This window comes from Phocoena phocoena, chromosome 10, assembly GCF_963924675.1.
Source record: "Phocoena phocoena chromosome 10, mPhoPho1.1, whole genome shotgun sequence".
Lineage (NCBI taxonomy): Eukaryota > Metazoa > Chordata > Mammalia > Artiodactyla > Phocoenidae > Phocoena > Phocoena phocoena.
Genome location: NC_089228.1, coordinates 11,576,712 through 11,589,737, shown reverse-complemented (window position 1 = coordinate 11,589,737; position 13,026 = coordinate 11,576,712). Strand labels below are relative to the sequence as shown.

The window sequence follows — 13,026 nt, the reverse complement described above, 5'->3', positions numbered from 1 at the left end:
GACTAATCTGACATTTCCTTTTAGATATGCCAGTGACCACTGGATTACCACTTGTGTACTTAGTCTGAGCGTAGGTAGGAACTTAATATTTTAAATGAATATTTCTTAGATTGAAGCCACTGGAAATTCTTGAGAGTAACAGGAATACCCATGAGAATTTTCCCTCTTAAACAGGAGCCCTTATATCATTTAAGTTCAAGAAACACTACTTTATAATTTTCTCAAGGTGAATCCTTTTGGTGTGGTGTCTCGAGCAGAGAAAATTTGTATTTGCTTGTTGGAAAATGTTTTATCTTACTGAATTCCTTGATTCCCCCCACCTTTGACCTTTTTTTGCTTTCTCAACTTTCCTGTCCTTATTAGCTGAGAACTACTTAGCAGAAAGAATAAGTGGCTCTCTGCAGAGTATAAACCTGCCTTCCAAGTGGATGCAGTCCAGTGTATTTTTTTTTTTAAACTACCTGGAGAACCTGTGGGTACTGTAGAGCTCTTTGGATAGGGTACAGCTCAGGCATGAAAATAGGGAGAACGGAGGTGGGAGGAGGGGAATGGGAAGGTGTTTATGGAGGGGAAGAGAGAGTTGGGGAGAGCCATGCCTAGGGCGGTTTGGATGCCAAGGATTGCCATGGTGTCTGCGCTGGTATTATTTCTGGATGTGTCTTGAACCCAGTGGATATTACCTTTTTGTAACTGAGAATAGCAGACTGGTAACTAATTCCAAAAGAGAAAGAGGGAAGCCTCTGAATAGACCATTGTTTTAAAGGGTTGAGACACATGCTACAAACTTGCAGTCAGCCACACAAACTTAGGCAAATCCTTACCCTCCTATAAATGTGGTTTCTTTTTAGTCTAGGATTGCTTCCTGCAGCTTATTTTTCTCAAAAGATGTTCCTTCCTAAAAATACCTATACTCCAGGTAAAGGTGGAGCGAATGCTGAATTTGAAGGAAACTGAAAGATTCTTCACCCACCCACCTTAGTTCACCTTTTGAAATTTTCATTAGAACGTTTCTTAGTTACAGAAACTTGTGTATAACAATGGTTAAAATTTATTGAATGCCTGTTTTGTGTCTGGTATGCATTTTCTGTAATCTCTATGATTAAGGAGAAAAAAGGCTTGTATTGTCCTCATTTTGTGGATGAGAATGCTGAGTGAGGCTTGGTGAGATTAAACAACCTGGCCAAGATGATAAAGCTGGTCTGTGGTGGAACCATGACCAAGTCCAGAAGGGTTGTGTGGAAATGCGGACGTGTTCCCTGGGAAAGAAGCCCATTAACCCACTGGCATCTGGTAGCATCTTGCCTCAAGGCAAGGGGAGACTCTACGAAGAGAACATTGGAAGCGATTCTGAAGTACATCATTGGTCATCATCATGCTTCTGTCACCCATCAGATTAGATGCCGTATTTCTTCCATTATTTTTCTTTTGTTTTACTTAGTCTGGGTTTGGGAATCAGAGATTGGAACGGCAGTTTAATTGCCTAGGATGAAACTAGTTCCCCTTGAGTGTGGTTATAATATGCTAACAGACTTGCAGAGCTACACAGGTGAACGAAGGAAAAATGACTGTGCGGGTTGGTGGCCTTGGCAAACTGTTATGGGAACCCTCTATTTGGATTTACCGTGTTCCCTGGCCCGCCAGAGCTGTGCTAGTAATATCTCCAGCCTCGTTTGTGAATGTGTAAATCTGGAGTTAACCCAGATGTGGGTTTGAGGATTGTCTCTTACTTAATTAATAGATGTGTAATTTAAAAAAAATGACATTATTAAGCAAAATTTCAAATATACACAGTAATAGAGAAAACAGTGCTCCTTTTGTACCCACTCAACTAGCTATGCAGTGTCGACCAAACTTTTTCATCTCTCTGAGTCTGTTTCTTCTTTATTAAATTGAGATAATGATCTTCTCCTCAGGGAACTACTGTGAAAATTAAATAAATTATAATTGGTATGTAACAATAATAACTAACACTCCATGAATGCCACGATGATGAGATACCGTGCTGTGTGATTCCTGTGAGGTGAAGGTACTATTTTTATTTTCATTTTACAAAAGAGGAAACTGAGGCTTGCAAAGATGTTAACTAACACATTCCAGGTCACAAAACCAGTATTTAAATCCTGTTTTATTTTACTCCAAAGCTATTAAGAAGACCTGTACAAATCATAAAAGGGCTATGCAAATTCCCTTCCAACCCTACCCTATTTTCTTTAAAAATACATAAGCTTGTGACTTAATCTCACCCTAACCAGATGTCCATGAATTCCTTAAAAATTGAATACATGTTTGAAAAGCCAAGAAGGCCAGCAAACAAGGCATAGTGGGTTGGTTTCTTGAACCCCTTACTCATTGCACTTAGCCTCAGAGTGTACTTAGGTATTTGCTTATTTTTGTGGTTCTTGTATGAACTGGCTATATTGCTTTTGCCCTGCGGCAGAGAAATCTTTAACCCATTGTTTCCTCTTTGTGACCAATCTTCCTCCTCTATGTACAGCATGCCGCAGACTTGGAAAAGAAGCAGAATGAGACAGAAAACAGGAAGTTGCTGGGGACCGTGATCCAGTATGGCAATGTGATCCAGGTGGGTCAAAGCCGCTGTTCTGTCGTGGAGCTGAAGCTTTACAAAGAGTGAATCGAAAAACAAGCACACGAAACCCGGTTTGGACAGATAGGACTCTGTGGACACAGCCAGTTTATTGCAAAAGGTCTAGCATTTCTTGTGATGTGGGCTGGACTCTTGGGCTTTTAGTTGGTTCTCTCTCAGTGCAAGGGTCCACTTCTCTCCCCTGTACTGTTAATTTAAAATCTGTCCACATTTTTTAGATGGGAGGCTCCCTGTCTGAAGAGGAGCCTGGCTGTTGCGCTTTTGCCTAACTTGCATTGCTTGAAAGTTCTTCATATTTGGTAAAAATTGGTTCAAGAGCTGGTCGCCAGAAGTAAGAAGAGCAATTCTGTACCTTCAGGTAGAATATTTGATGATAGGTCTCATGTTGTGAGGGTTGTGAGGTTTACTTGTTTATATCTGGTACCTTCAAATTTGACAGGATAAAACACAATTTAAGAAACAGCTACAACAGGTTTTGCTAAAAAAAAAAAAAAAAAAAAATCCACCTAGGTCTATCCTTGCAGAAAACTGTGTGAAGAAGTCCAGTGCCAAATGTGGCTTTTTTTTAACCATTTTTAAAAATTGAAGTATAGTTAACTTACAATGTTGTGTTAGTTTCAGGTATATAGCAAAGTGGTTTAGTTATACATATGTGCATATATCTATTCTTTTCCAGATTTTTTGCATTATAGGTTATTACAAGATATTGAATATAGTTCCCTGTGCTATACCGTAGGTCCTTGTTGTTCATCTATTTTATATATAGAATAGTGTGTATACGTTAATCCCAAACTCCTAATTTGTCTCTCTTTACTAATACTAATATTAACTTTACAAATGACAAAGGAGTTCCTTCCCACTTTTTTTCCTGTTAGATATTGGGCAAGAATTCTTGCCATGCTTCAGCTGGCTCAGTAGCAGAATGGGAATAATAATGGTATGTACGGCCTAGGATGATTGAGAGGTACCTGTCACAGAGTATGCTGTGAATACTTATTACCTAATATTTCTTATTTTCCCAGCCTAGATCTTGAGGATCACCTGTAGGTAATGCCAGGTTATAAGCCAGCTAAGTCCAGCCCTTGGAGAGGTGCATGGAAGATCAGAGGTACTACTCATCAGAGTACCACGGAAGCTTGGGAAGGCATTGCCTTATGTATCATGGCCAGGGGATGTCAGGGACTTACAGATCAGACAAGAAGATTTGTGGGCCTCCTAGGAGTGTTCTAGAAACTGTATCCGTTAACCTGAAAAGGGAGATACTGGCAGTTGGAGGTGGTGTCCCATGCTAGTTTTATCATTTCTCCAGGGATTGGACGGTCTTTCATATTCCCCTCCATCTTCTCTTACAGCCTGTTGAGTTGGGAAGCCTTGGTCAGCTCTTCCTGGTCTAGACTTACTATGAGACGTTTCGCATCTAGATCTTCCATCTTTCCAGCCCCTTCATGTAACCGTTACACAAGAATTAAGAACAGAGTGCTTAGAAATTCAAGGTGGAAATCCACAGCAGCCATGTTTTTTCCAAGTGAATTGACAGTCCCCTAATGGGGTCACTTATTAAATTGAACTGTCTCTCTTGTTCAAAAGTGCCCTTCCTTAGCTCCACCTTCATGTCAGGGCATATTCAGACTGCAGTTCTTTAGTCCCTTTACCTGGGGTTAGACCCCTTGCCGCTAACCAATGGCAGGGTGATGTTCCTAGCTGATGGTGCACTTGACCTGAGCGACACCTACCTTGTCCAGGGCTGTGTTGGGGGAAAGAAACGTCTTCTCCTCTTCCTTCTCCTTCTGCTCCCTTTGGTCTTCCTTCTTTTCTAATCATTCCCTGCCTTAACCACTTCTGTGGTTCTCTGACTTCACAGGTGGCTCAGTGGTGGGAGGAGTGTTTGATACATATCTTATATGACTGAGAGAGAAATGTAGAGATTCGGAGACGTGCTGACACTCACCTTATTCTCTTGGTGGTTTTCAGCTCTTGCATTTGAAAAGTAATAAATACCTAACAGTGAATAAGAGGCTTCCAGCTCTGCTGGAGAAGAATGCCATGAGAGTAACGTTGGACGAGGCTGGCAACGAAGGGTCCTGGTTTTACATTCAGCCATTCTACAAGCTGCGATCCATCGGAGACAGTGTAAGTGCACATGCCCAGCCCAGGGCGTGCTCCGTGCCAGGCCTCCAACCATAACTGTACACTAGAGTCAACTAAGAGAAATTTAAAGTTGGAGCCAGAGGCTTATCCCGTATGAGGAGAAGGAAGTCGCTATGGAAACCAGTGTTTGGGAAACAGGGAAGTTTGGAGAGCAATGTGACCTAAATACAGTAGCTCTGTTTTTTTCCTACTGGGCTTCTGAAAAAAATCATATGAGCAGCCCATTACTTGAGTAACTTTACCACAAAAGCAGCTATCATGTATGAGTGTCCTGGGGAGTGTCCCTGTCCTTCTAGATCAGTAGTGGAAAAGAAATGCTTGTCTATTGCGGAAATAAAGTTAGGACAGAAGGATGGAAAGGAAGTAGATAGATCAGGGAAGGAGAGTGGATTTTAGGATTATCCTCAGCTGCTCTTTGTTGATAACTCTGCAGGCTCTTCCATTTCAATGACTGTGGTTGGTCCCAAGCTGGCTCCTCTCCTGAGGGGTCATTAAGTTATAAAGCCCCAGAAATCCTTTCCAGGTGACTTAGAACAGTTCTGATACTTATTAGCTACCTTAGTAAGTCATTATGTGGGCATATACTTAACAGTGACTATGTTTAAATACTATCAGCTGTATTTCCAACCTCGTTAAGATTCTGAAATAGTTGTTTTCTACCAAAAAGAAATATGTATTTAAATAGTGTGAAATCTTGTCAAAAAGCTTAACTTGCCTTCACCTGAAACTGGGTTTTCCCATTTTTTAATATTTAAGTATACAAGCTTTGGGTGGTTTAAATATGTTTCACTTTATATGTTTGTGTGCATATTAAAGTCTGTACGGTATACGTGAAGCATCTAGTACCTGAGCAGCCCCCTCGCAGCGGGTGTACACTGCATAGTGATCGTCAACTGAGTATAGAAGAATAAGCCCAGTAAAGCTTAGGTTTCACCTAAAGGGTTGGGTTTTTTGACATATTTAACTTGCATATATTTTGAGTTGGAGAAAATTTAGTTGTATGTGTTCCCCAAATGTATCAAACTGAGAATAGGTGTGTTTTACATCTTAGGAAACCATCCTTTCTACTCTTCTTCCTTCCACTCCCATAATAAAAGACAAGGGTGCTTTGCTCTGAACTTCATTTTTGCAAGCCCTGTGCTTTCCTGTCCTTTAAGCTTACCTGTTTAGCTGTGCCTTAGTTGAGAAAGTAAGATGGACTTGAATACTTGTAGAATAGTGTCTTTCAAAGGACAGGTATTCATCGACTCATGGGCCAAGAGATCAATTTAGTAGCTTGGGACTCTCATTTTAGAAAGTGGAATAGAATAGGCAGTATCAAGCTGTGTTAAACATAATGGGGATAAGATTGTTTGGGGGGGGTGACTTTTTTTTTTAGATAAACAGACATCTCTATATCTTTCTATATATACATGCATATATGTATATACACATACATACATATACACTTATAGCCACATGAGTCTGTATGTATGACTGAGTCGTAATAGAAAACGTATTTCTTAATACGACTTTTCAAAAGAGTATAAAAGCCTTTGCTTTAGAAATACAAACTTATAGCTTTATTCTTTCAAAGATAAAGACTTACTTCAGGCAATAATCTGCTTCTACTCCTAAAATTTAGTTAGAGCTTATTTGTACAAGTGCCTTAACTGAAGCAAACGAAGATACGATTTTTTTCTTTCTGCTCTGGACTGACTTGGAGATCGCCTTTGGATAATCATTGACAGCTGTGGGCAAAAATATACCCTTAGGCTTGTGAACATCACCCCTTCCTGGTCAGGGTCAGGCTTTGGGGTTTTAAAATCTTTTTTTAATTTTTAATTCTTTTTGAAATTCCATTCTTTATATATTAAAAATTTTTAATTTTATATTGGAGTATAGTTGATTAACAGTGATGTGTTAGTTACAGGTGTATAGCAAAGTGGTTTAGTTATACCCATACAAGTATCCATTCTTTTCCAAATTCTTTTCCCATTTAGGTAATGATAGAATATTGAGCTGAGTTAATTGTGCATTTGTGCTGTATCATTCTACTTGCTGGAAGCTGGGCCGCCTTCTATGCAGGCTCTTACAGCTCCTGCCAGAGCTAGCCACTGGTCAGTCTGCAGTCCTGACCTGTTTTGTGAAATGCTCTATTGGTCCTTTCCTTTCCAGGTGGTCATAGGTGACAAGGTCGTTCTGAACCCCGTGAATGCTGGCCAGCCCTTACATGCCAGCAGTCATCAGCTGGTGGATAACCCGGGCTGCAACGAGGTAAGGGAAATGAAGTTATGGCTTGTGGGCAGGCGTATGCTGCAGGAGCAAGCCTTCCTGGGGCCAGAGCATGTGTGTGCTCACGGCGACTTGAGTGGTGACTCGGGGCAGTGTACCCATTCTGCAGGGGAACAAACCGAGAGCCAGGCCTGCCGCGTGAGGTTATATAAGCCTGTTCATTGGGTGGGGGCTGATGTCACCTGAGGGCTCAGTTTGCTAAGCTTTGTATCCCTGGGGGATTGTTTTCTAATTTCTTTAACGAGAGAAGGGCCCCCTTTACCAAGTGTTTTTGGCCAGAGGGGTACCCTTTTCTAATTGGTCTCCCTAAAGAGTGTGTCTTTTGCTAATTCATAAGAAGGGGACACTGCCGGCCATCGGCAGCCCTGTGAGAGTGACATCTTACTTTTGGCAGTACATCTACTTAACTTAATTGGCAATTTTAGGACGACACAAGGGCAATAACTTGATGGTGACATAAATGTTTGCCTGATGTTTGTTTGGAGGACACAAGCTCTGGAAACAGACAGATACGGATTCAAATCCTGAATCTGCCCTTCCCTACCTTTGTGACTGTAGGTTCATTAACCAGTCTCCCTGGGCATCAGTTTTCCTACCTCTGAAATGGGCATGATGGTTATTGCTATTTTTTAGGGTGTTGCTGAGGATAAAATATATTAGTGAATGTTAGCCCAGTGCCTGGCATATATTTCGTGTACAAACAATGGCTATATCATTAACATTTTAGGATGTATACGTTGGACTTTTTTTTTTTGCCTTTGTAGCTCATCTCATTTTATACATACTTGTTTTCACTGGGCCTTTACGTTCTGGCTATAGTACAAGAGACTTGGGGGAAAAAAAAGAAGAAGAAGAAGATATCATTCCAGGGGGGCAGGAAGCTTGGTTCTGTTAGCCGGAGTTGCAGCATACATACTGACTGGTACAAATGAACCATTTATTACCGAAGACTTCTGTCAGGCCAATTGAGTCTGCAAGTTCTATGATCTTCATGATGTCAGTCTTTAGGCTTGGAGGGCTGAAGCACAGCCTTGCTTCTTGGGCAGAAATAAGGCATTTGGGCACAGGAAACCACAGTTGTTGAGGGGTATGTGAAATAATAACTAATTTGTTTTCTAGGTCAATTCCGTCAACTGCAATACCAGCTGGAAAATAGTCCTTTTCATGAAATGGAGTGACAACAAAGATGACATATTAAAGGGGGTAAGTTTGATACGTTACAGGCTGGGCAGCACTTGGGTCCTCTTTGGTTCTCTTTTTAAATGCGTTTTCCTTCATTCCTCCGTGTGTTGACTTTTAGGGTGACGTGGTGAGGCTGTTCCACGCCGAGCAGGAGAAGTTTCTCACCTGTGACGAGCACAGGAAGAAGCAGCATGTCTTCCTGAGAACTACCGGCCGGCAGTCAGCCACGTCTGCGACTAGTTCAAAAGCCCTGTGGGAGGTGGAGGTAAGGGATGGGGTGGGGCAAGCAGGGAGAAAGGATTCATGGATTTGTAGGAATAAGTCACATCCAGGTACTTAAACCCACCTTGTTCCAAAAACAATGGATGACTTGGGATGACTTAGAGAAACAAACACATCACGCCATATCCGAAGGATGCCAGATGTTCCTGTGGAGGAAAATAATAGCTACCTCGGAAGCCAACTCCCAACTGAAGTTGGAAATTTCTTTCTCTGGATCATCTGATCATCTCTTCCTTCTGTTTTTTTTCTTTCCCTTGCTCAGTTATCTATCACAGCAATATGTAATCAAGTGCCTAACCCATCACAATCTGTAGGTGAGTGCACATTGGTGATAGGATGGAAAGATACTGGATGGTGAAGTATCTACTCCCCCAAAGCACAAAGAGGCACATTCCCTGTCCTCTGGATGTGTAGATGAGGGGGAGGGCAAGGGATTAAGGAAGACTTCCTGAAGGAGGTAGCATCTGAGCTGGTGCTGACGGGATGACCTATATTTCAGAAGGAAGGGATGAATGGAGTAAGTCACTTCCTATAAGATACTAATGTGGAATTGGAAATGTGAGGCAACCTTGGGTTAGAACTCAGTAACCTCATTTGATGAGGAACAGAGGATAGTCACGCGGAATAAGACAGAAACTGTTTTAGGAGACCAGATCCTGAAGGGCAATATATCCAGGCTGTAGGGACTTGGGACTTAATTCATAAACGAAAAAAGTATTAGAAATGTCAGAACCTTACGGAAGTCACCGTGACTGACTTTAGAACCTTAAAAGCAAGTACCATGTCTTCTTCACTCACAAACTGATTGAAATGAATTAAACGTGTCAACCTTTTGGGGAGAGTTTTTGCAGTACGGACTAACTTAACCCAGAAGTCCACTGTAGAACATCTTCTGTATTTTATCGTCTGAGAAGCAACAGCTGTCTAATTTTTACTCCCCCCCAAAACTGTTCCCTGCCAATTTTCCCTCTGAATACTCTAGGGAAACACTGAACATCTTCCTTTTTTTATTTTCTTGAGGATTTTAGAAACTTAAGTGTCCCTTCCAAATAAAAGAAGGAAGGCAACACCATGTGTTTTATATTTTTGGTCATGATTTAGGGTTTTCGTTATTTCTCCCTTCCTGTCCTTTGTGGTGATGTTCTCTTGCATTTTATTCTATATATGCTATAAACTCCATAGTGCATTTTTATTTTTATTTTTGCCTTGTTTAAGGAGTCACTTGCATTTTAAAAACATGGAAAAACGAGAGGACAGGAGTCTTTTACCCACATAGTCATCATCTCCAGCTCTTCATTTTTTGGTGTAGATTTGAGTTTTCATCTGGAATCATTTTCCTTCAGCCTAAAAAACTCCCTTATCATTTCTGTAGTGCAGGTCTGCCACTGGCCAATTCTCTCAGCTCTCATTTGAAGACAAGAAAACAACTTTATATTTGTCCGTGAATATCTTTATTTCACCTTCATTTAAAAAGATCAGCTTATTTTTCGTCTTTGAAAATAACAGCCTCATTGAGATACAATTCATATGTCACACGATTCAGAAATGTACAGTGTGTAGTTCTCAGTGGTTTTTAGTTGACCCAAAAGAATCCCTGAGCCATAGCAGTCCCAGCTCATTTCTCTTCAGATTTGCCCCTCCCCACCTCTGGTAACTGGTCCACTTTCTATCTCTATAGATTTGCCCAGGTTGAACATTTCGTATAAATGGTATCCTACAATATGTGGTCCTTTGTACCTGACTTCTCTTACCTAGCATAAAGTTTTCAAAGTTTATCCATGTTGCCATGCGTATCTGTATTTCATTTCTTTTTATTGTCAAATAATGTTCCACTGTATGGATATACCATATTTTATTTACTATTCATGGGCATTTGGATTGTTTCTGCTTTTCGGCTGTTGTGAATAATGCTGCTGTGAACATTCGTGCACAAGTTTCTGTGAGGAGTTTCAGTTCTCTCAGGAGTGGAATTGTGGGTCACATGGTTACTTTGTTTAACCTTTTGAGGAAATGCCAGACTGTCTTGAAGGCACTATTGTATGTCCCCACCTGCAGTGTATTAAAGGTTCTCGTTTCTCCATACGGCCTTCATTCATGAAAGATCTTTTTGTTGAGTGTAGAATTTTACATAGACAGTTATTTCTCTTTGTACTTGAAGGCGTTCATCCATTGTTGTCTTGCACGCATTACTTTCTGATGTGAATTCAGTGGTTTTCTTCTCTTTTGTTCCCTGCATATAGTGTCTCTTTTTTTCCCTAGCTACTGTAAAATTTTTTCTTTCTATTTCTGGTTTACGTTCACCTAATTATGATGTGTCTTGATGCATGTGTGAGTGTGTGTATGTGTAGTTATCCTACTTTGAAACCACTGAGTTTCTCAAAATGTGTGGGTATGTATCAAAAGGGGAGAATTTGGCGGTCACTGTTACATACGTCTCTAGCCTCCACCAAGCACATGGACATACTGGGTCATTCGATATTGTCTGACAGGCTGCGTTTTCCTGACTCTTGCCTGTCCGCTGCTTTGTGACAATATGCCCAATGTTGCGATGCTCCTTTGTTGACTCTCTGGATCTGTTGCCTTCCTTTAAAGAGTATTGAATTTTGTTTTGCCAGACAAAGAAAGTTACTTGTAGATCACTGTGATCCTCTGGAGGTTTGTTTTAAAGCGTCATTAGGTCAAGTGTACCGTAGCATTTTTTAGGGTTAGACTAGCCCTGCTACTAAGGTATGCCTTTTGATGCCTTTTGACATCGATACTGAATGCCCCAGGTGTTCAACCGGCCTCTCCTCTGGCTTGTTAGAATCAGAACACCTAGTCCTGTGTGAACTCCTGGATTGTTGAGCTTACGACTACCCTCTCGTTTTTTATTTGGCCTTGTGGGGTCTCGCCTTACACATACGCAGCTTGGTATTTAGCCAAAGACTAAAGGAGGCCCCTGTGCAGATTTCTGGAAATCGTTTTCTGGGGAGCTCTGTATTCTGCCCTGACAAATTCCAGTCACCTCAGCCTCCTTAAGTTCTGACATATCTCCTCACCTCAGAGAGACTGGTTTCCTCTGCTTGAATACTTCTTCTCGATGCCACTGTCCAGAGAGGGGACCTCCCAGCGGAAAGCCGGAGCAGTCGTGGAGATCACCTTATTTCCCTGTCCTCAGAGATCACAGTTGTGCGCTCCCTGTCATCCAACATCTGAACCCAGTTGTTTTGTGTATCTTACTCAGTTTTCTCGTTGTCTATGGCGTGTTCATGTATTGTGTGAGGTGTCTATTTATGGCAGCAACTCCCAGTGCCAGTTATTCCATCTTGAACGGAAGCTACGGTTACATTTATTTGTAGGCTGAATTGGCCCAGGCACTGTGAGTGTCCAGTTTCAAAGCACAGGCGTGTGGATGTATTATAGTGCATGAGTGCATGGATAAACTGCTACAGTTTTCCATGAGATTCTTTCTTTTTCTGCTTGTTTCGCCTTTTGTGGATGAAGTCCAGGATCTTAACTTCTTCCTTGTGATGAAGGCAAATAATCCGAAAACCACTGAACTTTGTCTTACAACCGTTTCATGTTAATTACGGGACTCTTCTTCCTTTGGAGAAACATTGCTTAACAATACATATGGTACTTGTTACGCGTTTGTTGGAAGATAATGATTTTTTTCAGCTTAAATACGGCTCCTGCACTATGACTTCTGGGTGGTGTCTCAGATTCAGCGCCGCCCTCATTTGGATTGACGTTTCTTCCACTCCTGTTGCAGGTGGTCCAGCATGACCCGTGTCGGGGTGGAGCAGGATATTGGAACAGCCTCTTCCGTTTCAAGCATCTTGCTACAGGGCATTACTTAGCAGCAGAGGTAAGTGGCAGCCCCATAGCTTTTCTCTTTCAAGGATGATGTACTGCTCTTTCCTCACTTACCTATAGCCATTAAGTAGTTAGGGGCTGAGGGTAATGCTCAGTTACCTAGCTTTTCCTTCTGCTTTTCTGTTTCCTTCCACCTCATTTCCCTGCTTATAGACAAGAAGAGGCAAAAATCGTGAACACATTTTAGTATTTGACAGGGATTCTGATCAAGCTGTGGGGAGAAGGTCAGTTAGAAAATAATGCTGTGGTGGGAATGTAATGTCCATCCTGGTGACTTTATTTAATAATACCGTGCTGTATACATTTGACTCTGAACGACGCGGGTTTGAACTCTGAACGGGTCCAGTTACCTGTGGATAGTTTTCAGTAGTAAACACTGCAGTGCTACGCGGTCTGTGGCTGGTTGAATCCGAGAATGCAGAAGAACTGCAGATGGGGAGCCGCAGGTCTGGAGGGCTAGCTATAAATTATACGCGTGTTAACTCCCGCATCGTTCAAGGGTCAGCTGTATTTGACAGTGGCTAAGAGAATCGATCTTAAAAAACATAATGCTAATCAGGGTTTTAGGGTGATCTTTCCATTTTGCTCTGTTTACTACTCTCACCGCATCTTATTTACCAACCCTGATCCTAACACGAATGACCAAGACTGGGCCGCAGTGAAACACGGTATGTAAAGCT

The 13,026-nt window shown here is 41.6% G+C and overlaps 1 protein-coding gene across 4 annotated transcripts in view; it reads left to right on the top strand.

The window, feature by feature from the left end:
* Nucleotides 1-13,026, top strand: part of ITPR1 (inositol 1,4,5-trisphosphate receptor type 1) — a 296,145-nt gene that overhangs the window by 99,713 nt on the left and 183,406 nt on the right. For all 4 annotated transcript variants that reach the window (XM_065886463.1, XM_065886459.1, XM_065886462.1 and 1 more), the window contains exons 4-9: nt 2,495-2,581; nt 4,577-4,735; nt 6,911-7,009; nt 8,147-8,230; nt 8,328-8,474; nt 12,243-12,338. In XM_065886463.1, coding sequence (XP_065742535.1) covers nt 2,495-2,581; nt 4,577-4,735; nt 6,911-7,009; nt 8,147-8,230; nt 8,328-8,474; nt 12,243-12,338 — 672 coding nt within the window. The remainder of the gene's footprint in view (nt 1-2,494; nt 2,582-4,576; nt 4,736-6,910; nt 7,010-8,146; nt 8,231-8,327; nt 8,475-12,242; nt 12,339-13,026) is intronic.